The sequence below is a fragment of the Genypterus blacodes genome, unplaced genomic scaffold (genome assembly GCF_046128005.1).
Source record: "Genypterus blacodes isolate CSIRO-AG114 ecotype Tasmania unplaced genomic scaffold, CSIRO-AGI_Gbla_v1 ptg000076l_1, whole genome shotgun sequence".
Lineage (NCBI taxonomy): Eukaryota > Metazoa > Chordata > Actinopteri > Ophidiiformes > Ophidiidae > Genypterus > Genypterus blacodes.
Genome location: NW_027466885.1, coordinates 6141608 through 6164123, shown reverse-complemented (window position 1 = coordinate 6164123; position 22516 = coordinate 6141608). Strand labels below are relative to the sequence as shown.

The following is a 22516-nucleotide window of genomic DNA, read 5'->3' as shown; positions in this document are numbered from 1 at the left end:
TGCTCATCCCTCACACAGAGAGGACGACGACGGCGAGGAGGAGGAGGGGGGGGGGGGGGGGGGGGGGGGGGGGGTTGTTGCTCATCACAATCTGATTTTATTATCCAAACACGCTGACATCTTACGCGGTTGTTTGCATTGGAGATATAAAAACCGATCACCAAACACGACGCGCTGTTTCTTCACCACAAAATGAAGCTGTGTTCATTTTGGGGTGAAGAACCCCCCCCCCCCCCCCGCTTTGCGTCATGGTCGTGAAGTGGACGTGCATTCCGCAAGATAAGGTGTCCTCCTATACGACAAACGCCCCCTCAGATATCGATTTGGAGGAAGACTATGCAGGGGTCCCTCCGGTCTGCATCCTCTAATCATCTCTGTGTGTTGGACTGCCATGAGTATGTTGTTACAGCTTCATGTGGTAATAATCTCTCTCTCTCCCCCCCCTTCCTCCTCCCCCTCATCTCCCCCTCCTCAGTCGATGGGCTCAGAACGGCTGGAGATGCGTAAGAGACAGATGCAGGTTCATCAGGAAGCAGCTGCCAGTGTCCTCCAAGCGCGCCACAGGATGGGAAACACCCCCACCAACGCCTCCAACGCCTGCTGCTTCTGCTGGTGCTGCTGCTGTAGCTGCTCATGGTAATGAAACATTCAAGAGGGAGAGGGAGGGAGGTAGGGGGGGAGAGAGAGAGAGAGAGAGAGAGAGAGAGAGAGAGAGAGAGAGAGAGAGAGAGAGACTACACTGCTTCCCACACAGCAGCGCCGCAGCAAAGAAACACGTGCTCCAGTGCACAGGGGGGCACTTACCCCCCATATTCAATTTATTCTCCAACTATGCCTGTAGCTTCCAGGTTGCCATGTTTGTTGGTGACTTTGTTTTCACAGGGAAATCAGATTTAGTCACACTTTTGTATTCCAGGCTGAATTAAATAGCCTACATTTAATTAAATCAATTGAAGGATTTAGTGCTTTAACCCTTATTTTCTTCTTGGCAGTGCGAAGAAAGCAATGAGAATATAGCATGTAACGTCATGAATTTATGTAAGCAATCTGACAATCCAGTGCAATTCTGTTAAATGACTAAACTAAGTATGCAATTGAGTACTGCATTTCTCATCCATTTTCAGTGTAATTCAGAAGTTTTGGGCTAATTGGATCTCATTTGTCCCCTGGTCAAAGTCATGTCATGCTTAGTGGAAGTCATGACAAACACAAAATGTGTGAATGAGTTCCAATAATGCCGACATAAAAGCTTTTTGCCCAACAACAGCGACATATTCTGATCTCAAGTCACGTTGAAATTAAAGTCGCACTCCAGACATTAACAGTTACACACTTTTCACGCCTCTCTCTCTCTCCTTGCTGTTTGATGAAACTCTCTTGCACTTTATAGGATCACTCCCGCGCACACACGCACACACACACACATACAGACACACCATGTCACTTGCACTACGGTGTAATTAGCCTGTTTTCTTGTCACTGCAGCCCACACTATTATCCCACAAAAACAGACACACACTGGTCCTGCAGCCCACACTGGATCTCATTGGATGAAGCCCTCAGGGGTGTGAAACTGTTTTGGAATTATCAACCGTTTACTTGTGCTTCCTCCTCCTCCTCCTCATAGCTGCTCTCCGAGGACAGGCGACGTGTTATGTGCAGAACAGTATAATTCCCTCCCTTGGGAATGAGCGATACACTTTGTCCTCACCATCTATATCAATTGCATTTCATTGTTGCATGGCTACAACAGCCACATTCTCAGATGGGACGGCTCACAGTGGACCCTCACCTGAACCAATTAGCCTACAGCCAGCTGCTCCATCAGGTGTTGAGAACATTCAATTACACACTAGCAATTCCCAACGGGACCATCTGGACAGTTGACACAATTAACAATTACGCACAAACATTTACAAGTAGATCCTCCTGCATAAATGTGGACCAAACAACACAGCAACTAATATATCAACCCCTGTATTAATTATGTACAGGATTTAAGACTGTGCATCCTAACCAGCTAAGAGCATTATTGTTCACGAGGAAGGTTTGCTTATTAAATCAGGGCCAGTGATTAAAATCCATTTTATTGAGTGCAAACTGCACAGACTGAACAGATTTGGAGTGGGCGAGCACTTGAAAACGGCCTGTTGGTTACAAATGCTATTTTCTCCCAGTTTGACTGTTAGGAGTGAGGATGAGACAATACAGCGGAATACATTTGAGCGGAAGACGGAGGCAAACGCTATTTGTGATGACAGGTAAATGCCTGAACACTACGACACACAATCTGTCACAGAGAACCACCTAAACTACCACATCCACTAAAGTGTAGACCTCTCTGTTTTAGCCTGAAGCCGACCCTGGAAGAAGCCCACTCCTGGCCACTGTCGTTCGAGAAGCTGATGAGAAGTGCAGCAGGACGTAGCTGCTTCAGACAGTTCCTGCGGACAGAGTTCAGCGAGGAGAACATGATGTTCTGGTTGGCCTGTGAAGAGCTCAAAAAGGAGACCAACAAGACGGTGGTGGAGGAGAAGGTTCGTCAGATATACGAGGACTTCATCTCCATCCTCTCCCCTAAAGAGGTGAGCAACCACGGGCCAAACGTTTGATTAAAAATACACACAAAAAACACTTTTTGACCTTTGGAGTAGTGTCTGAGTACATTTACTGAATTACTGTTACCACTGAAGCTCAACTCTCCTTCCTCTGCAGGTTAGTCTTGACTCGCGTGTTCGAGAGGTGATCAACCGCAACATGTTGGAGCCGACCTCGCACACGTTCGACGACGCCCAGCAGCAGATCTACACGCTGATGCAGAGAGACTCGTACCCGCGCTACATGAACTCCACGGCGTACACGGACCTGCTGAAGAGCCTGGAGGAGCCTCCGCCCGAGCCGTAGACTCTCCCTCCACTCGCCACACACACACACTTGGCTTTCGAAAGCGGCGCATGCATCCCAACCCCAGGAGTTCTGTGTTCCTGTAGGATTCCTGCTATTTTAGACCACAAAGGGGGGGGGGGAAATGAACACTACTTAAACCTTGTCTTTACCAAGCTGTACTTGCTGTTTATTTATCCATTATCAGCTTACCAAAATCCTTGGATCAAACAAGAACAAATGCTAAGTTTGGGGTCAGTTACTTGTTCAAAACATATCTATATTTTTATATATATATTCCCTAGCGCTTTGACATTGCCCTTTTCTACCTTGTTTTATGAGGGAAAGCATGTATCTGTGAGCACTGCATTGGTATTTAGGTACATTCTTTTTGCCTTAATGCACATTCAGTTCTTGTAGAAACTAGTTCAGATTTATTTAATGGTAACTAAGAAGAAGGAAAGTGCCTTGGAATAAGATCTTTTACACTAGCACCTTTGGTCTGACATGAACGGTGCGACAATGACTTCATGTGTTGGTGCTTTCAGCTCTTCTCAAAGATTTTACAACGGACGAGCTGATACCCGGATAATAGATCTTGTCTGTGCATTTGAATACTGTGATATTAGTCATTCTATTTAACAAAACAGGGAAAAATAAAGCAAACACATGACCACTGATATATTTGTGTATTTAAAAAGGAATTTGTGTGAAATAGCTATTTCAGTTATCACAAATTAAATAAAGCACAATCATATCTTGTTTTTGCTGTTTTGTCTCATGAAAAGTTACTGAATATTCTTTAATGGTACCTTACATCGTTATAAATAATTCATAAGTCGATTGCATATTAAGCTGTTTTAACATCATATCGTTAATATCACCTTTGCATCTGTGCTTTGTTAACAAATCCTACTTGTTTTGATTTGTATACCTATTTCAATAGCTTACAGTAAAATTTAACAGGCAATTTATTGAGAGATATCACGTATTAAACCATAAAGTATAGCCCTAGTTATTCCAATACGTATGTTTCCAGCAGGAGATGGCTTTTCTCAATGGCAATTAGCTTTACAATCAACAGTGGCAACTAATGTTACTCTACTGTAACACTGAGGATCGTATGTGGCTCCAGGTCAGGATGCAGCATTGGTTCAGTCATGCCTCTGCAGGGGGTAACGTGTAGCCCCGCCCTCCCCGGCTCTATGAGTAGCAGCGTGGTTTATTGAGTCAAGTCAGTCAAGTGTTCCTCGAGTCCTCGTGAAGTCTCACCGGAGTCAACCCCCGTCCGTCGGACTCTTGACGGTGCTGTGCGGGCGCGCGGCCTCTCCTGCAGTCACAGCTCGCTGATGGGAGGAAGCTGCTTCTCTACAAACCGTTTGACATCCAACATTTCCTGCAGGGCATGGAGCAAAGACGCGGTGTTAGAGCGGACATGTGAGGGAAGGGTCCGATGCGTTCGAGTGACACGTGACCCCGTCCCCACGCTCACCTCGGGGCAGGCGCTGTGAGGTAGACCCCGGTACGTCTTGAAGGTGACGTTGGCAGGGTCGATGAGGGTTTTCATCTTCTCTGCCGTTTGATTGCCGAAGACAAAGGGCACCAGGGGGTCGGCTTCACCGTGGCACTGCAGGACGTGCATGTCCTTGTTAGCACTGTTGGCAGAAGCCTGAGAATAGAAAGATTAGGATTATTGCCTTTATCAGATTACGCAAGATTATGTCAATGGATCCACTTAAACCTTAATTCATTTAAAGGAATAGTTCACATTTAAATTAACCTTCAGCATGTATGAGCAGATGGATACATTCCAACTTTGTCCTTAAACCCATGTGTTAATATTCACTAATCCTCTACTGTATTACCATCTAACCTACTGAAACTCTGAGAACGAGCGGCTCATTTCCTCTGTACCTGAGGGAAAGAGTTACGGAGCGGCAGCCAGCAGCTCAGAGCGACCACTCCAGCCAGCTTCTGTTGAGACGTCAGAGCGGTGTAGAGCGACAAAGCTCCACCCTGGACACAACCACACAACTATTACCACACTTGAAACTTGTACCACAGATCCTACAAGAACAATGCTGCTCCACCACAACCAAGAATGAAGATTTCAGAGCCTACTGCATGAGGGAGAGAGAGATTTAAATGTAGTTCACCATCTTGAGATATAAATGCTTGGAACAGATTCATTCTGGCACAAGTGGATTCTAAATGTCTCTCTAAATTGGCATTTTCCCCTCAGTTTTCAATGAGTCTGCCGGGTTGAATCTGTTTTAGAGTACTCAATTTAAACGAGACACCTAGTTTTGTCATTCATACATATTTAATTGATGTACAAGTGTGTGAGCGTGTGTGTGTGTGTGTGTGTGTGTATAAAAATACCTCTTATGCATGAGGTGACTCACAGTTGAATCAGTGATACATATCTGTGTGTGCCACATGTACCTGTGAAAATCCACCCAGCATGATCCTGTGGGAGGGTATTCCATTCTTCACTTCTTGGTCTATCAAGGCTTTAACTGCAAAAAACAACACGCAGAGTCCAATCGTTCAATCGAGAAAGCAGCACGATAAAGAGTACAGAGCGTCATTGTACGTAATTCGATCTTATACACGTACTGTTGTCTGTTGCCCTTTTAATACCCATCTCATCCTCCTCTGCATCTGGGCTCAGTCCATAGATATCAAACCTACAGATGAGAAAACAAACGTATGTATTTTGTAATAAAGGACAAGCCCACTGATTGTTCCGAACACATCCCCAAACAGTGACACTTACCAGGAAGGCATGGACATCCTCATATTGAGGGAAACAGGCATCGTGGGACTACAAGTGGAAGATAGAAGACAATTAGGATTTGGCCTCAGCACACAAATATGGCTCTGTAAACACAGCCTTAAATGATTTGCACACAATAAAGTCATTAAGACATACAGACATGCTGATATGAACACTTACGCGTGTGGACAGATGTATTTCACGTGCGGTAACCGCATGCCCGCAAAAGTCTCGGCCCAGCCATGACTGTGATATTGGACAGATTTAACAAGTTTAATACGAAACTCAATTTCCACACTCAACGTTTCTCATACATGCGTTTGTTGACCCAGATCGGAACATTTTTAACTTGGGCTACAGGATATTTCTGGAAATAAGAGACGTTTTAGGGTCATCTTGACATTTTCACAATTGTAAAGGATTCCGTATTTGTCAGAGTTAGACCTGACTTTTTGGGGACACTGACAACTTTTGGGAGTACTTCTTACTTATCAGGCACCAATTAGAGCAGTCATACAAGACCATTTCAGATCCAGAATTCAGACTTCAAATTCAGAATCATAAACACATGTACTACCTAGAACCTCAAACAATTCGATTACAGTACAGCAGTGTAAAGCACTACAAAGCTGTCATGATTCACTCAGTTTGCAATTTCGTGAACACAAATTGGATGTATTCAAAGAACCAACACCAGCAGAAGCAACATTTGCATTTACCCTGTATCTCCCAGGCCGTGGAGGAAGATCACCTGTGTGCAAAGGACACAAACACAATTACGGGCTAGCAGGGTGGATTAGCATGGTACAGTACAGACAGCACCTGTGCGATTCATACCGGCACTAACAGCAACAAACGAACCATACGGTGGTGCCCGGTGAAATAATGAATAAACTCACCGCTGCAGTGGCTTTCCGGGCAGCAGGCACGATGGCAGGTAAAGGCGCCGACATGTTATTGCCGCACATACAGCGTTGAAGAACAGCAGTAGAGCTAATGCTAGCTAAAGACGATGTCCACACTAGTCTGTGCCGCCCGCCCTTGGTCTGACTCCCGACTTTCAGACAGCTGCCATGCGATAGTTAACTAATACAAAACTTAAGCGACGATAGATATTACAAAGTACAAATGGTCTTAGTAAAGCGTATCACCGTGTAAATCTTGAATTTGGTGGAAAAACACACCAGCGTATCTCCACAGGACTACACTAGCCACACAACACTCACGAGCTGCACCGAGGGGATGCGTAAACCCGCCTCTTCTGACCATTCGCTATAAGGAGTGGTCGTTATAAATGCGTGACAGACATTGGCTCAGCGACATGTCAATCACTCTTGTGTTAATGACGTCTTAATCCTTAACAATAATGATATACTGTACTTTGAGACTGCGAATTATGATAAGTGAGGGTGTTCGTCGATACAGGTGTTATGTTTCTAGACAAAGACATAACTTGTGATGAATTACCTCCTGACAATAAATTAGATTTAGAAATTAGAAATGTATACGGGTGCTTCAGAACGTCAAGAGCAACGTGTATTGTTCTTCTACCTATTAAACAGTATATATGCTATCATTTATGATTTCACACCTGTTGATCAATTGTAACGACAAAACTGACGCCGGGTCACTGGGCGCTACCAAACTTTTATACTGAAAATACCGCTGAACTAAACAAAACGTACTTCCGCTAACCTTTAGGTCACGTGACCCGCATGTCCTTGGTGTAGCGTTGTTTGACATGTGAGCTACACAAACATGTCTTTTCCCAAGAAACCTGGCGGAAAAGCGTTCGAGATTTTAAAGACTCTACCGCGGATAACGTTGGCAAACTTACGACCTGAGCCGGGATCTCAAAAAGAGGTACTTATGTTTGTATATTTCATTCAAACGCCCCTCTCAAGCTAATATAGTTAGCCTGCTAGCCTGGGATGCACATCATGTCAAGACTGTCCGCTGATGTTTTTTGCTGTGTTTTAGGGCAAACGGCGGGGCAGAGGTCAGCACGGAGGGAACAGGAGCGGCCGGGGACATAAAGGAGAGAGACAGAGGGGGACCCGGCCTCGGCTTGGGTTTGAAGGGGGTCAGACTCCGTTTTATCTGGTCATTCCCAAATATGGATACAATGAAGGACACAGGTAAGACAGCCAGGGTCTCATCTTCACTGAGCTGACTTGGTTGTAGTTTCACACACAGATCTAATCCGATTTGGCATGATAGTAGTAATAATTCATGATCAAAACCAGATTAGATCTAAAATTTAGCTGTTGCATAGGAATTTGAGCCATTAACTAATGCAGCTATTGTTATTTTGCCCCCCAAATCTTAAGCCAAAATTGACATTATACAGTATAAATACAGTTCAAGCATTCCCTTACCAGGCCAGATTGTTAGGTTGCCAGACCAGCTTCCAGTACTGAACACAGTCATCATGACGACTTTGTAATGAGTGTGTCTCTGCGATTTTCCACAGTCGCCGTCCTCAGTACCAGCCTCTGTCTTTGAAGCATCTGCAGTACCTGATTGATCTGGGAAGGATCGATCCAACTCAGCCCATCGACCTGACCCAGCTTGTCAATGCCAGAGGGGTTACGGTCCAACCTCTAAAGAGGGACTTTGGGGTCCAGCTCGTTGATGAGGTGACTGCTGATTCATTGTAGCCTCAGACTTGTGAGATCAGTATGTGTTGAATGTGAGACCATGCATCTTGGTCCAGTAGGTGGCACTACAGAACAACATTGTTACCATTCTGACAGACACAGCTTAGGATGCTCCTGTTGACCCCACCGTGCCCCGCTAAAACTTGACCTCTGTTTGCTTTGCCCCAGGGTGCTGACATTTTTGCTGCAAAAATCAACATCGAGGTTCAGAGAGCTTCTGAAACTGCAATAGCTGCCATAGAGAGGAATGGAGGAGTCATCACCACCAGTTTCTACGATCCTATCAGCCTTGGTAAATGGACCGATGTTCTTTCTTTGATGTTTCAAAAAGTTGAGCCCTAAAAGTTTTCCAACTTTAACACGATCTCTTTACTTTTCAGGGATTCTCATCAAGCCTGTGCCCTTCTTCACACGAGGGCAGCCTATCCCCAAGCGAATGCTACCAGGGGAGGATATGGTCCCGTACTACGCAGACGCTGACAATCGGGGTTACCTGGCAGACGCGGCAAAGATCCAGCAAGCCCGATTAGCCCTGGCACAGAAGTATGGATATATCTTGCCAGACATTTCAAAGGACAAACTGTATCACATGCTGGCCATGAGGAAGGATGTCCGACAGATCTTCTTTGGCCTCTCTCCAGGCTGGGTCGTTAACATGCCAGAAAAGAAGATTCTGAAACCAACAGATGAGAAACTGCTTAAATATTACAATTCTTAGATGTTGCAGGAAAAAGAAACAACATGTTTATGTACAGGGTCTCGTGGTAAATATTGAGCTTTGCATACTTGAAGCTTTCAAAGGATCAAATGTTTCCCCTGTTTCTTCATTCTTCACTCTCTTTTTGTTTTATATTCATGAAAAATCTGCATAAAAGAATGGACATTAAACTATATGATGGAAAACAGTGTTACCGTGCAGTAATGTCATTTGTAATTTTTTTTACAGCGGTTATTAATAATGTGACACTTTTGAAGCCACATGCCGCAGCATTTCTGTGGTTTGGATTGGCCGACCCCTGACGGCCCGGTGTCAAACAGTAAAAAGGCCTGTGCGACATGATGGAAGGAACGTGGACTGTAACAGGTGAGGGGGAAATAAGGAAAATAAGATAACTCAAAGAATGAAAACAGGAAACAGATGCCTGGTGATGTGTGTTACATGTGAAATGGGTTGCCTAGGCCGAGGAGGGGAGTTAGAAATTAGTCATAGGCAGCTGTATCCTGGTGTGGACGTTCAAAAGATCCCCCCCCCCTCACCCCCTGCTTGGAACACAATCAGAGACAAACACTTATAAATTTGTTCAGAGACCTGATGGATCCAAAATGAAGATGAAATTGCTTGAATAATACAAATTATAATCCTTGTTGGGATTTGTGTTTCTCATTTGCGGCTGATTTACTGATTTCACGGTACCACGCGTTCAAACATGCTGCTGTAACACAGAATCCAATTTATTACGAGTTTAGTAGCTATTAAAAGTCTATTTAAGAATAGACTTAAGGGTGTAATGGGTGTTGGACAGAGAGGCCCCCTTGTATTTAAACTCTCCCTTACGCCTGTGTTTATTTTTTGAAGTCAAAATGGCACACTCGCTATAAATAACTTGGTATTTTACGCAGATATTGTCTTAAGGAACGCTTCCATAGAATTGCTGCTGGTATAAAAACACTTTATCAAAGGAAGCATATGTTTGTGTGTGTGTGCAGGACTTTTAGCATTGTGTTACTGTGTCCCCTTAGTTACTGGCAAGTCTCACTGACTCATGCACTAATTAAAAGAGAAAAACAAGCCATAAAAATAAACCGAATCAATCAGCGAGTGCAGTTTTATTAATAGGTTCTTCATTCAACATCAAAATCTTCTAAAATGAACAACTTCCTTGCAGTATTTGGAAATTCCATAAGCTGTTGCATTTTCACCAATGCAAAGGTTACAACACACTTTGATGACTTTGCATGTGGTTCCTGTGAGTGTTTTCCTGAATCTCAAGTATCCAATAAACCACAAGTAGTGGATGCATACACAGCCCGCCGGCCAGGAAAACCAGCCCAAATCCTTACAGCATAATACTTTAAATAAATCACGCCACAGGAAAGAAACAGCACAATCATTGTTTATGGCCGAACTACAGAGCTTATCTTCAAAGCAGCAGATCCTTTTGAATTTCTATCAGGTCTCAGACGAGCATGAAAGCGAGCTGAGCGTCTGTGTAGAGGGACATCTCAAACTCAAGACTAAATCTGTGAGAAAGCTGCAAAAGTCAATATTAAGGTACATGACATCACTTATTTATTTTGTTACAGTTAATAAAATAGTCCTTCACCTTGGTTAAACAGATTTGTTAGTCTCTTTCAGCCTGGCGTTTTATCTTTCCGCTCCAAATAATCTAATGTCTGAGTCTAACCAGTTCACACTATTTAATTAAACATGCAAGTGCTTGTCATTGGAGTTGAGCAGATTGTTTTGGTTATCTGCTGCTGTGAGTGAGCCGTTTAGGACAGACACATATCACGGTGTCTCACAGGTCTCAGTCTAGTTCCAGTTAATAATTAAGGATAATTAAGACTAAATCCTCTCTGTGTCTGCTTAGAGAGAGGGAGAAGTGTGGCAGCAGTCTGGTCTGCAGCCACTCTGGAGACGATTTGGGACCACAGCTGCGTCAGATGTAATGAACGGCCGGCCTGCTGTGGCAACGTGCCGCCGGCAGCACAGAACTCAACTGGGTGGAAAATAAAAGACTCAGGAGACTTATTCAATCCTGCAGATAAGAGCCTTATCAGTAGAAAACAATTCCTAATTTACAAAGAATAGTACCGTTTTTCAGTAAGTGAGTGGAACCATGCTTCGTTAGTCTGTCTCAGGTCTGACAATGTAGAAGCTTTACGACCCTTGACCCCACAAAAAATATAACGATGATAGGATTATTTGTCAACACTTTAAGTAGTACCTTATATTGCTAATAAATGTTGTCCCGTCTCCTTCATGTTGCTTGTTTACTGCCCTGTAAGCTCTTATCCTATCTATTTTAATGTATGTGTAAGTGGCTTAATAACATCTGGCAAACTGTGGCTCATTTACAGTATTTCAAGTAATATGGACAGGCTGTAAATAAACCAGACACTTATAAGGTTATGGTTTTTATTGTCACATTCATGAGATGTTAATATTCATGTTTGTTTATTCTCAACACCATGTCGTTAAATGGCACAACAAAAAAAGTGCAAAATGGATTTAAGACAGTACAGTAAGATTGTTCACAAGTGCGAAGCCTGAGCAGCATCAGCTCTCCGGCCTCCATCCTGAACTACGGGGCCTTGTGAGTGTGAGCTGTGTTTGATGTCTGGCTGTGTGTTATCTGTGCTGAAAGGTGGGGGCATTATTGTGTTCCGCTAATGAGGCTACATTAAGCCTGTCTACACCAGGGGGCATGTAATCCTCTCAGCTGGCCTCGCGTTGGCCCGGGCAGGGCACTGTTTACCCTGGGAGTGTTGAGGCTAGCACTCAGGGCCTGGGCCTCAGTCTGATGTTGAAAGTAGTCAAACACGTGATTAGAGGGGGCTGGATGTTAGGGGGGAGAGAGAGAAGGGGGCGGGAGGGGGGGTGAAGGTGTGTGTGGAGGGGGGCAGGTCACGGGCCGCTGCATAGAATGGTGTCTGAGTCTTGACAGGGTATATCTTGATGCTGGCCTGCTGTTCCCATACAATAACACAATGCAATGCAGAACATGGCTGCGGAAACATAGCCACCTGAGACAACAGCGTTATATTCCCTTCACACCTTCAGCTATGAAACAATGCTGCTCTGTATGAATGAGCCACTGTAAGGAAAGTCAGTGGGATGGCACTGAAGAAGTGACTGAAGCTGGAATACAGAGCTTCATTACCTGAGGTCAAAGTGCAGGACGCTGGCTTTAGTTTTCTTACTTTTTCGAGTCTGCACTCAGAGTTTTTAATGTTGCTGTAAGAACTTATCTGGATACTCAAATGCCACAACATCCACATAAGAGACAGGAAGCAAGTGCATAATGCAACACCACCAACTGTGTTAGAATTTACACCATTTCTGATATTTTCACGGTCATGAAGGTCCTGTCCCCACCTGGAAAATCAGCTCACCAGGCGCTATGAGCAGCATTGACTGAGCAGCTCTTGTCCAGGTTATCCAGGGATCCATCAGGCCGGGCATCTTTACACACAGACAGTCCAATTGTGGCATATTTCATCCAAAATCCTCACGATTGGTGATCTTTGTAAATCCTGTTGGAGTGTTCCTCCATGAAGTAGTCCTCTTTAGTCCTGAGTGCACCGCTTACCTGCGCTGTGCACCTTTGGCCATCACTGACACAAAGTGAAGAAAGAGAGGAGTGTCCCATTTATGAGTTCTGTCTAATACAATGGTACATTGTGATCGGAACAATCCCCATTCACAAAACACAGTGCCTATTGAGCAGCAGCACTCACTTTGTTTGGCTATGGGACAAAGCAATGATACCTTAATGTCATTAGCAGTGCAGTATCAAGCCCTGATCAGTGTCAATGTATAACTCCATATTTTAATAACATATTCAGGTCATTTAAAGAATGCAATATGCAAATTAAGCCAATATTTCTTAGAAGAATAGCTCTGGCTCGCCCCTCCCCTCCCCCACATCATGCTCTCATAGTTATCCAACTCCATTCACAGAGAAGATGAGCCGAAACTAGCGTTATTGTATTCACGCTGCGCCGCTCAAACTAATTGATTCAATCCATTAGCGCTTCTCACCGCTCAGTGGAGCGCGTGCTCCCTGTAACACCGCGAATGTGGATTCAACTTCTAATTCTGACAACCTGTGAAAGAAGAAAGAAACCAAACACACCACACACACAAACGCCCTACGGCAAATACTAACAATCTACAGGCAAGCACGGTGAATTTGGACGGATAATTCTATGTCAAATATAAACTGAAATCAGCTGAAATCACACAGATATACAGGTTTTGAGTGCAGTGTTTTGTTATCTCCCCCCTCTCTCCCTCAAAGAGACCTTATCAGTTTCGGCCATGGGTGCAGATAGTTACAGAGGGTTTATCTGTAGTCTATAGTCAAGGGGAGATGAGTGGTACAGTTTAAAAACACTTTAATCAATTCTGCAATTGAATTAGTCCATGTCACAGTATTGATCTGACTTTTGGATGAAGGAGTCAAGTTCCATTTGGGCAAAGTAATCGAAATTTTAACTTTATTTGATACATTTTCTGTCATATTATTGCCATTTGTGATGTGAAAGCCCTTGTAGTATTTCTGATTGTCTCCCAAAACTCTGTTATAATAGGCCCAAGCCTCCTGGTTTGACTTGTGTATTATCACTCTCTGCTCTGAGCTTTAATACACAGTATTTGCAATTTAAAGCGTCTGCATAAGTGACTCGTCTACCGTGACAAAGCAAGGCAGGTGCATGAATTAGGACGGTCCGTGTATTGCAGATTTAACGTTGCTGCCGTCGGAATAATGGCATCTTTTGTGTGTGTAACGTGCGTGTGTGTGTGTTCCATCACGTATTCATTGAAACTGGAAGGGACTCGAGCAGATGTAATGGCTTCCTTTTATAATAAAAGTGGGAACACACGCCTGAACAGCTGCACACCTAAACGTTCTGATCACAACAACAGGATAGATCACATTTTAATGTTTCCATGGTAATATATAATGTAAGCATGTTGCAATTTTTTGCTGAACGAATTCCGGTAGTCAGTGAGTTCATCCCTAAATATAAAGGTGGTTTAATTTCCTGTGATGAGAATATTCCTATAATATAAATATATTGGCTGTAATACTTTTTCGATTTGATTTCCAAGAATAAAATATGTTTTACTCTGGTATTCATCCTCCAATTGTTATAAAAAAGATACATTTAAAGTACCTATTCTGTAAAAACCCTCCAGATATGTGAAGATACATGAGAAACAAGCAGAAAGAGGGAAACACAGTAAAGTAGCAAAGATCCTGATGGTTTCTGTTAATCTGTATCTGCCCGGGAGTTTGTGACGTGTCAGTGTTCAGCTTCAACTCACCCGTTCATTCAAACACACGTAGGCGACTATGATGTTTAAATCAAAAGGTGCAGTTCCTCACGTGTGCTCCACTTCTATCTGCTGTTTCAGGTAAATATTTGTCCGAGGTAATCGCGTAATAAACACGCCTTGATCATGTTTGTAAAATGCACTTTGATAGAGACAGTGGATGAGCGATAAGAGCCGAGAGCCACAATGTAATTAGTAACCAGCTCTGCCTCCCGAAAGCGATGATGTCGACCTGTCAATACGCCGCCTTTCAGCTCCTATTGATCACATTACATTGATCTCATAAAGAAAAATCAAATTACAACGTAGCCTAATACGGAATTAATAAATGAATCAAGACTGAGACAAACCCCAGAAAAGTGATGCGTTTACGTGACAGATTGCTGCAATAGAGGAGTTTAGTGTTTGGTAGAGTAGGATCTATTATGTTTAGTGCATTTATTATAATTCACTCTGTATTCCATCTTTATATTATCACATAGAGGAAACTAGTCCACGTGTCCGTATTTATTAAGCATGAAACAATGTAGATGTTAGTGCAAAGTCTGTTTCCATGAGAGGTTTCGTGAGACGCTAGATTGCACCAATCACTGCCCCGAGGAGACACCTGGAGTTCACACCTCAGACCCTCATCCCCGCCCACTGGTGGACCGGCCACATATATCCGTCAGGGTCCATCACCGGTAGTATGACAGCGGCCTGCCGAGCCCCCAACAAAGACCTCCACTCTACCCTCATCATGCGCTTTAGCAACGACCCCGCCGCGTTCTGCGCCAACATGTTCCACAGAGATGAAGACGCCGCTTGCCTGGACGGGGGCCAGATTCCCGAGGTGCACTCGCCAAGTTCGGGAGTCGCTAGCCCGCTTTCCGTCCAATCGGACTCCAGCTGCGCCAGCCCCGACGCCAAGTCCGTGCCCACGCAGCAGCAGAGGGTCAGAAGACCGCTGAACGCCTTCATCATCTGGACCAAAGCAGAGCGCAGGAGACTGGCGCAGCTCAACCCGGACCTGGAGAACACCGATCTGAGCAAGATACTTGGTAAGAGGGTTCAGCAGTAACAACCTGGTGTAAGAGTCCTCAGGAGATTCTATGATTTTTTATAAAAAGTTTATTATGCAGTAGATTAAGAAATGTTCAATGTTGATGAAAAAAAACCAAACATATCGATCTCAGGAAGTGATTCAGGTTCACCTTCACTTAACACATTATATGTTTAGATGATTAACTCAGTTGTTTGTCTGCAGGGAGGAGCTGGAAAGCCATGACCCTGACTCAGAAGCGTCCATACATGAAAGAGTCCGAGCGCTTGAGAGTGCAGCACACCATCGACTACCCAAATTACAAGTACAGGCCTCGCCGCAGGAAGCAGCTGAAGAAGAACGCCAAGCCACAGGCTGCAGAGGCCCCAGCTGGTCTCCCTTCGCAGTGCAGCAGTGACTACAACATGCCCTACAACCTGGCCTACCTGCTGCAGAGCCAGCAACAAGCCTACCCAAACACCCTGGCTTTCCCAAATGCTCCGGCTAATTTCGCCTCCGTGCACAGCAGCTATCCCAGCACGCCTGTTTTCCCAAACGCAGCAGACTCTAAGCCCGGGCCGTACCGTAACCCGACAGCATACCCTGCTCCAGAGCCACAGGGGTACTTCAGCGGCCACCAGGGGCAGATGCAGTCCAGCTTCTCCAGCTCCGAACCCCAGCGAGAACAGGGGCAGTCCAGGATTTATGGGGCCCAGCCGTGCTCCTCTGTGCCCCCCCTGGAGTTCTACCTGGAGCAAGCTAAGCTGGACATGCTGAACGATCTGGACCGCAACGAGTTTGAACAGTATCTGTGTCCGTCCCTCCACAGGCTCGAGTTATCCGACCCCCCCAGTTACCAGCAGCAACAGAGCAGCTACAGATAAAGGAACCCTCCCTGCCATCAAACTACCAAACTTTTGTATTAATTTAAATGTTTTTAATGTATTGTGTAAACATGTGCAATATAATGACAACTGGCAGCTTCCTGTTCTTTGTTTCTTAAATAATGAGTATAAATGTAATAAGTGTGTGTCAATAAACAACTACTTCAACTTATAACACTCTGGTCTTTATTAGAAGGTTTGGAAAGAAATGAAGTGATTTAAAAGTGATGTGATTGTTTTTGAAGATGGTTGCACCTGATATCTGCTATGCGTGATATGGTGGGAGAAGCAAAAGTGTTGATACACTGTTTAATCTGTATCCCAAAGTCTTTGTTGGCTGGCAGTGGGAAATCTGGTGGGCGCCAGAGGGATAAACTTCCCTACTTCCTGTTTCGTTTCTAAAACATTTCACAAAGGCTCTAAAAATATGCAGAAACATATCTCCTAACTCATTTGACTTTGGGTGGTAAATGTTTATCCATTTAGGAAAATGTTTCCTTCCCTGCCGTGTGTTTTCTGTGTCACAGCGTCAAGCTTTTCCTCTGTTCAGTATTCGTGCAATTGTAGGTCAGAGGTCAAATGCCGCTAGAGTCCCTGTCAGGTGCTCTGAAGACGTTACAGCCAGCATCCTTTGGAAATGAGTCAAACACACAGGGAAATATTATGAGTCAGTAATGGAAATCAGATCTGAAAGTGTTGGAAGGAAATGGATGAGCACAGAGCCTGGTGGGCCTGCAGAGTGCAAATGAGCTGATTAGGAATGTGAAGATCTGCTCCTCTCGCGCTGCAGTACAACAGCAGCTGAATGAGAGGAAGAAACCTGACGTCAGTTCTATTCCCATGGTAATATCGCAAAACATTGCAATATGCAATAGAGAATCTGCTCCACAGACGAAAAAATGACAAAAATGTGATTTTCCTCTTCGACTTTTCCGTTCATTCTTTTGATCTTTCTCTAGTTTCATCATTTGGACATAATTCAAGTTGTGTTTTCGTCCATTTTTTTTGCTCCCTTACTAACAGTTAACGACCAGTTGCCGGGATTTCCTGAAGGAAAAACAACTTGGTGTTATCAGGTGAAAATATGAACAACAACAAACAGCTGTGGAAATGGGAATGAGACAGGCTGACCATCTTCTCTACATTTGTGCAACTTGTATTTCACAGGAGGTTCATAATAATAATAATAACAATGTTTCATATTAACTATAATACTAACTACAGTGACGGCACAACTGGAAAACAAAGAGTCAAACAACAAACAACCACATAGCAAACTTACATATATGATCATGTTATACTTCACAGGTTATTTTAATGGCAAAGATTAGTCTGTGGCACCAAACAATACTTTGTATCCATTCAAATGTGTCTTATGTCAATAATGAGGGGAAATATACTTCATAAATCAATTAAACCCAGTGTGCAGCGGACTGATGTGCGGTGAGGCTCAGTGAGGCACGGCTGAGCTTATCATGAGCGAAGAATGTGTGGAATCCCAACATGTCAAACATGTTGTAATTCAGAAGAGACATTCCTCAACAATAAAATACTTTCCTTGTTAGAGATTAAATATTTAAATAGCTCTGTATGTCCAATATTGACACATGAATCGCTCCGGTTTATATTCAACCTAAAAATAGATTTGTGTTCACCTTTGTGGTACATTCCTGAGATTTTGTGAGCCATAATTAGGTTTTCTTCTTTTAGCCTCTACTTCCTCTCCGCCGTGCATTTTGGGTGGATTTGGGACTGCTGGGTTCGGATAGTGCTCATCCGAGTATTATCCTGCAGGGACATCTGCTCTGTCTGAAGCTGCAGAGGAAATTCAAACAGGATTCGGGATGAAAAGTGAGATACTCGACAGTTTCTTATCCAAAAGAAATAATGGAACTAAGTTGACGTTTACAGCGTTTACCCTCCGACTCTGGAAAAGGTTTTTCCATAAAACTAACACTTCCACTTGAGCTCAGACATGATAGCAGGACCTACTGGAATCAAGCGTCTGTGTCTGACGGCAAAATGATCTGATAGGAGCACTTCATTATGAGCCTGTCTGCTCAAGGCCTAATCAAGCACTAATTGGGTCTATCAGATTAATCATCGGGGTAGACCTGCATTCCAACTTGAGCAACTTTTCACCAGCGAGTCTCACAGTTGTGTTAACTCAGATTAGAACCAGGCATGGCCTCTGGGCAGATTACGGTTCAAAGAAGCACAAATTTCTTAGATGGACGTCCCTTGTACAAAGAAACAGCAGATCTGTGTTAAATATGGCACACGAGACATGTCTCCAGCCTGGATACAGACAGTCAGTGACCGCGAGACACACTGAATAGAAAAGGACAGCTGGGTGTGTCTCTGTGACCTGCTGAGCTGATACAATACTCTATCAGACGCCTGTCAACAAACACTCACAGGATGATTAACACACACACACACAGTCCTCAAAGCAGCTGGAATTGTGTGTGGGGGTGTGTTTGTATCTTTTTACTGAAAAGCATGCTTTAATGTACATTTTTTTTATATCTGCCATCATTTGTATTTCAGTGACCTCATAGCGCAGTTGTCCACCGTTCCTGTTTTCCCTGGAAATAACGTCACACCTTTTCCGCAGTGTCTCCTGTTTCATGAGTCAGTCTGAGAGTATGCACAAGTCTGTCTGTGTGAGTGTGTGTGTGTGTGTGTGTGTGTGTGTGTGTGTGTGTGTGTGTGTGTGTGTAGGTGATGAGTGTCATTGTTTTTTTTACACAGATTTCCTTACACTGGAATAAAATGATTCAGGATTTATAGAGCCAAAACTTTGTCACACACAGATTGATTCGCTGAGAGCATTATTACACAAACAGGAACAGGAAACTAAATAGAATGACTTTAATCTAAGTATCGACAATCTTCTCCTCACTCATTTACATACAGTATGACAAACATAATGTGTTAATCAATGTGAAATAGCTGGTTAACAAAGCTTTCCGAGGTGTTAATGGTCTTACTCTATATATAGAGGTGGACAATTACTAGTGTGTTAACTGTATTTAACATGTTTTTCAGTACAATTGTACACGTGTATATTTGGGGTTGTAACAAGAAGAGAAAAGGTTGAGAATGTAATTTCACGTGAGATCACCTCGTCTGTGTAATTGAAACTATCTACACCAAGCAGCCATTTCAAACACACGGTCACATAGCGTTCCCATACAATGACATCACCAGTAAAGATGCAGTCTCACCATCACCATCCTCCCCGGCCCCCTCGGGCTTGTCAGGGACCACCTGTTTGTGTTGACGTGACGTCTTTAACGCTTCTGCTGATTGATGCTGCAGGCTCACAGGGATCCTCAGCAGATAATTGACTGTGTGCAACAAGCTGCCGGCACCTGACGGCTTTGCTCTGTGTGCTAAGCTGCTGTAACATCACCATCTCATGACTGGTATGGCAGTTAAAGTGTCTTCACCTCAGGGGGCGTCAGTGATGTCTGCTGTCATGACTGCAGGATGCTTCTGCATGTAGGTGATACGGCTCCGTACATAAAAAAGTTTGGGATTCTTGTTTTGCATTAGTTTTAATTGTTTACAAGTATGATGTGCAGCGAAATGCAAAGAAAATATTGAGAAATGTGAGTGATAAAACAAAAACAAAGTGAAAAATTAGAAATAGATTGGAAAATATAAATGAGGTTAATAAACTTTGTAAGGGAAGTAGTCCTGAAATCAGATTGGAGTGCTGCGGCCCTAGCAGGTAACTGAGAGTAAACAGTCCAGGGTTTGATTGGCAGGGTATTGTTGAGTCTGTGGGGGGGTTGAGGAAGGTTGAACCTTCTCTCAGGACGTAGCCTCACTTCCCTTGCTCAGAGGCTCTCAGGAGGAGAGCAGTATGCCTTTTAACTTTTTTATTTGTGCTGTGTTTGTAAAGGCCACATTCCCTGAGCCTGGCCGCTACTTCTGTTATTCTTCCTGTGCTGTTTGCACCACTCGCAGCTGGAAGGACAGGAAAACCTATCTGGAAAACTACTTCGTGTATGTCATCGGTGATTACAGGACGGCAGCGCCCGCCTCTGCCTGATATTGGCAGGCTCATGCCCAGACCCAGGGGACGGAGGCGTGCAGGCCTGAATAATACTGTCCCTCGGGGCTTCTTTGCACACCCCTCCTCACACAAGGCCTTGCTTTTTCTTCCAAGCAAGGAACTCATGAGTCCATGCAGCCTTGTCAACACTCTTCCTGTGGAGAAACTGAAGAGGAAGCTCCACCAACCTGAGGTGGCCAGAGACTGGCACAACTTTCAATTTCTTTCTTTCATCTTTCCAGTTAGAATACGCTCACACAGATGACACGGATAGAGTAATGTATTTACACATACATTAGTCTGATGATGTCTTTATCTCTCCTTTGATTGTGCAGAGGAACATGAGAGACATACAGTAGCTGAGACCACATTCTGGAATGTAACATAATAAAATGTATCGCCTTTTTGTGGCTTCCTCTTTCCTGTGCTTGCACTTTCCCAGGCAGAGGATCTTGAAGAGCAATCTAAGACGATTGGGAATGACAAGGCAGTCCGGCCTCCCATTGTATGTGAGCGTTTACTCAGCATGGGAGAGCAAGGACAGTTAGGCTACATGAATACAATAGGCTCATATTTATTTACTGCTTAGTGGTGGCCGGGGAGACCCCCCAATCGCTGATAGCAGCTTTACAGTAATAGACCTCTAATAAAGACCCCCAGAGGGCAAGTAGAGGCTAGACGACTTGACTCTGCTGCCTACAGGTACAATTAAAAAGTCCATTCTTAACCTACATTGTGCTATTGCAAAAAAAATAGCAAAGGACAAGAAATCATGTTGTCATTGAAAATAATAAAACTACTGTTATCAATTTTCCGATGGATTTGCATATTTGACATTAAATACTCTGCATATTTGTGCGTCAAAAACATGAACAATTAACAAAAAGTATACCTTTGCAGTGATGACCTTAACACAAATAGAGCACACTGTATGCTATATAAACCTTTAAGAGCCATGGGGACAGACTGTAAATTCTGATGTGCAGTACCTATGAGCTCCAGTAGAGGGCTGTCTCTGTTATAGTGACTGTCCAGCTAGCACAGAGTTTATAAACCATCTGTAAATCCCAGAAGAAGTCTATCTAAACCGATCTGATACACATGACGTGATGAATATCTATTTGATGGTGTCTCATTCTATGGTTCTATGGCTGCAACTCCACATGCAGCGTGAATCATAATGTATGTTTTAATCTGATGGCAAAAATGCCCGGAAACGAAGCAAACCGCTGGCGACAAAACTGACCTACATGACCGCTTCACAAAATTAATTTTCACAGAAGCATTATGAGGGCTTGATTTATTGGTTGCCTTGCCACAGTTTGTGGGTGTAAATGTGAGAGCGGTGCTGAAGATGAGTGGCTTTCATGCCCCGGTCCATCCCCTCCTCCAATCCCTGAGATTAACACAGACACTGGATTAAAATCTCAAAATAGAGAAATCCTTTTTAGATGAACAGATTGATTAAAAAGAAGAAAAAAAGATGTGTGTGTGTGTGTGTGTGGTAGAATGGAGCTTCGCCAGGGCTCTCTGGGATATCAGGTTGGTTTCCCATTTAGTCGATTCAGGGATCCTATAGGTGAAGGAGATCCTGGACTCAAAGGGATTCTGCTTCATAGGGAGATCAGGAGTGCAGATGAGATCAGTTGATCAATGTAAGAGAGGGAAAAAATATATAAAGAAAGAAGAACAGAATGAGGGAAGAAGGAAGGGTGGAATGGAAAAGTAGACAGGAAGCATGAGAGGAAGGAGAAAAGATGAAAAGAGGACGTGATGACGGAAAGAGGAGATAAATCAGGGGGCAGGAAGTAGAAAGGAATGGGAGAATATGAAATCTATTGAATTTGTGGGTGTTGCATGTACTGAGTTGGAAGTAGCTGGAAGGTTGGAAGTGCCAGAACTTGAGTCCATCCATCCATCCATCCATCCATCCATCCATCCATCCATCCATCCATCCACCCATCCATCCATCTGATCTTCCATTGCCAATCCAATTTAAGTTCTGGGAATTCTCTGTAGCTCCTTCTTTTCATGATGTTCCCATACAATCCCCTCCACTGTATTCTGGGTCTGTCCCGTGGTCTCCTCCCAGTTTAGTTTGGTTCTATTTGCACCAATGCACCACCTACGTCTGGCTGGTTTTATTGATTTCAACAAAT

At 43.8% G+C, this 22516-nt stretch overlaps 4 protein-coding genes across 4 annotated transcripts; 3 read left to right on the top strand and 1 right to left on the bottom strand.

The window, feature by feature from the left end:
- Nucleotides 1–463: 463 nt before the first annotated feature.
- LOC143006934 (regulator of G-protein signaling 20-like) lies at nt 464–2904 on the top strand. The gene is made up of 4 exons (XM_076158297.1): nt 464–636; nt 2178–2261; nt 2351–2585; nt 2716–2904. The coding sequence occupies exons 1-4, from the start codon at nt 479–481 to the stop codon at nt 2902–2904; spliced, it is 666 nt and encodes a 221-aa protein (XP_076014412.1). The 5' UTR covers nt 464–478.
- A 177-nt stretch (nt 2905–3081) lies between these two features.
- lypla1 (lysophospholipase 1) lies at nt 3082–6909 on the bottom strand. Its single transcript, XM_076158379.1, has 9 exons — nt 6562–6909; nt 6382–6413; nt 5843–5908; nt 5663–5710; nt 5503–5573; nt 5329–5402; nt 4798–4899; nt 4376–4552; nt 3082–4279 (listed from the first exon to the last, which is right to left on the bottom strand). The coding sequence occupies exons 1-9, from the start codon at nt 6628–6630 to the stop codon at nt 4220–4222; spliced, it is 699 nt and encodes a 232-aa protein (XP_076014494.1). The 5' UTR covers nt 6631–6909; the 3' UTR covers nt 3082–4219.
- A 433-nt stretch (nt 6910–7342) lies between these two features.
- mrpl15 (mitochondrial ribosomal protein L15) lies at nt 7343–9230 on the top strand. The gene is made up of 5 exons (XM_076158155.1): nt 7343–7525; nt 7643–7800; nt 8136–8301; nt 8491–8614; nt 8703–9230. Exons 1-5 carry the CDS (start codon nt 7421–7423, stop codon nt 9038–9040), a joined length of 891 nt encoding a protein of 296 aa, XP_076014270.1. The 5' UTR covers nt 7343–7420; the 3' UTR covers nt 9041–9230.
- Nucleotides 9231–15125: 5895 nt separating this feature from the next.
- On the top strand, nt 15126–16291 carry sox32 (SRY-box transcription factor 32). The gene is made up of 2 exons (XM_076158369.1): nt 15126–15426; nt 15633–16291. The coding sequence occupies exons 1-2, from the start codon at nt 15126–15128 to the stop codon at nt 16289–16291; spliced, it is 960 nt and encodes a 319-aa protein (XP_076014484.1).
- The last annotated feature ends 6225 nt before the right edge of the window (nt 16292–22516 follow it).

Coding starts and splice junctions, on each gene's coding strand:
- LOC143006934 (XM_076158297.1), top strand. CDS start 479: ATGGGCTCAGAACGGCTGGAGATGCGTAAGAGACAGATGCAGGTTCAT. Junction 637..2,177: donor TGCTGCTGTAGCTGCTCATG/GTAATGAAACAT, acceptor ATTTTCTCCCAG/TTTGACTGTTAGGAGTGAGG. Junction 2,262..2,350: donor AACGCTATTTGTGATGACAG/GTAAATGCCTGA, acceptor TCTCTGTTTTAG/CCTGAAGCCGACCCTGGAAG.
- lypla1 (XM_076158379.1), bottom strand. CDS start 6,630: ATGTGCGGCAATAACATGTCGGCGCCTTTACCTGCCATCGTGCCTGCT. Junction 5,403..5,502: donor TAAAAGGGCAACAGACAACA/GTACGTGTATAA, acceptor TGTTTTTTGCAG/TTAAAGCCTTGATAGACCAA. Junction 4,280..4,375: donor CTCACAGCGCCTGCCCCGAG/GTGAGCGTGGGG, acceptor CATGCCCTGCAG/GAAATGTTGGATGTCAAACG.
- mrpl15 (XM_076158155.1), top strand. CDS start 7,421: ATGTCTTTTCCCAAGAAACCTGGCGGAAAAGCGTTCGAGATTTTAAAG. Junction 7,526..7,642: donor AGCCGGGATCTCAAAAAGAG/GTACTTATGTTT, acceptor GCTGTGTTTTAG/GGCAAACGGCGGGGCAGAGG. Junction 8,615..8,702: donor CTACGATCCTATCAGCCTTG/GTAAATGGACCG, acceptor TTTACTTTTCAG/GGATTCTCATCAAGCCTGTG.
- sox32 (XM_076158369.1), top strand. CDS start 15,126: ATGCGCTTTAGCAACGACCCCGCCGCGTTCTGCGCCAACATGTTCCAC. Junction 15,427..15,632: donor CGATCTGAGCAAGATACTTG/GTAAGAGGGTTC, acceptor GTTTGTCTGCAG/GGAGGAGCTGGAAAGCCATG.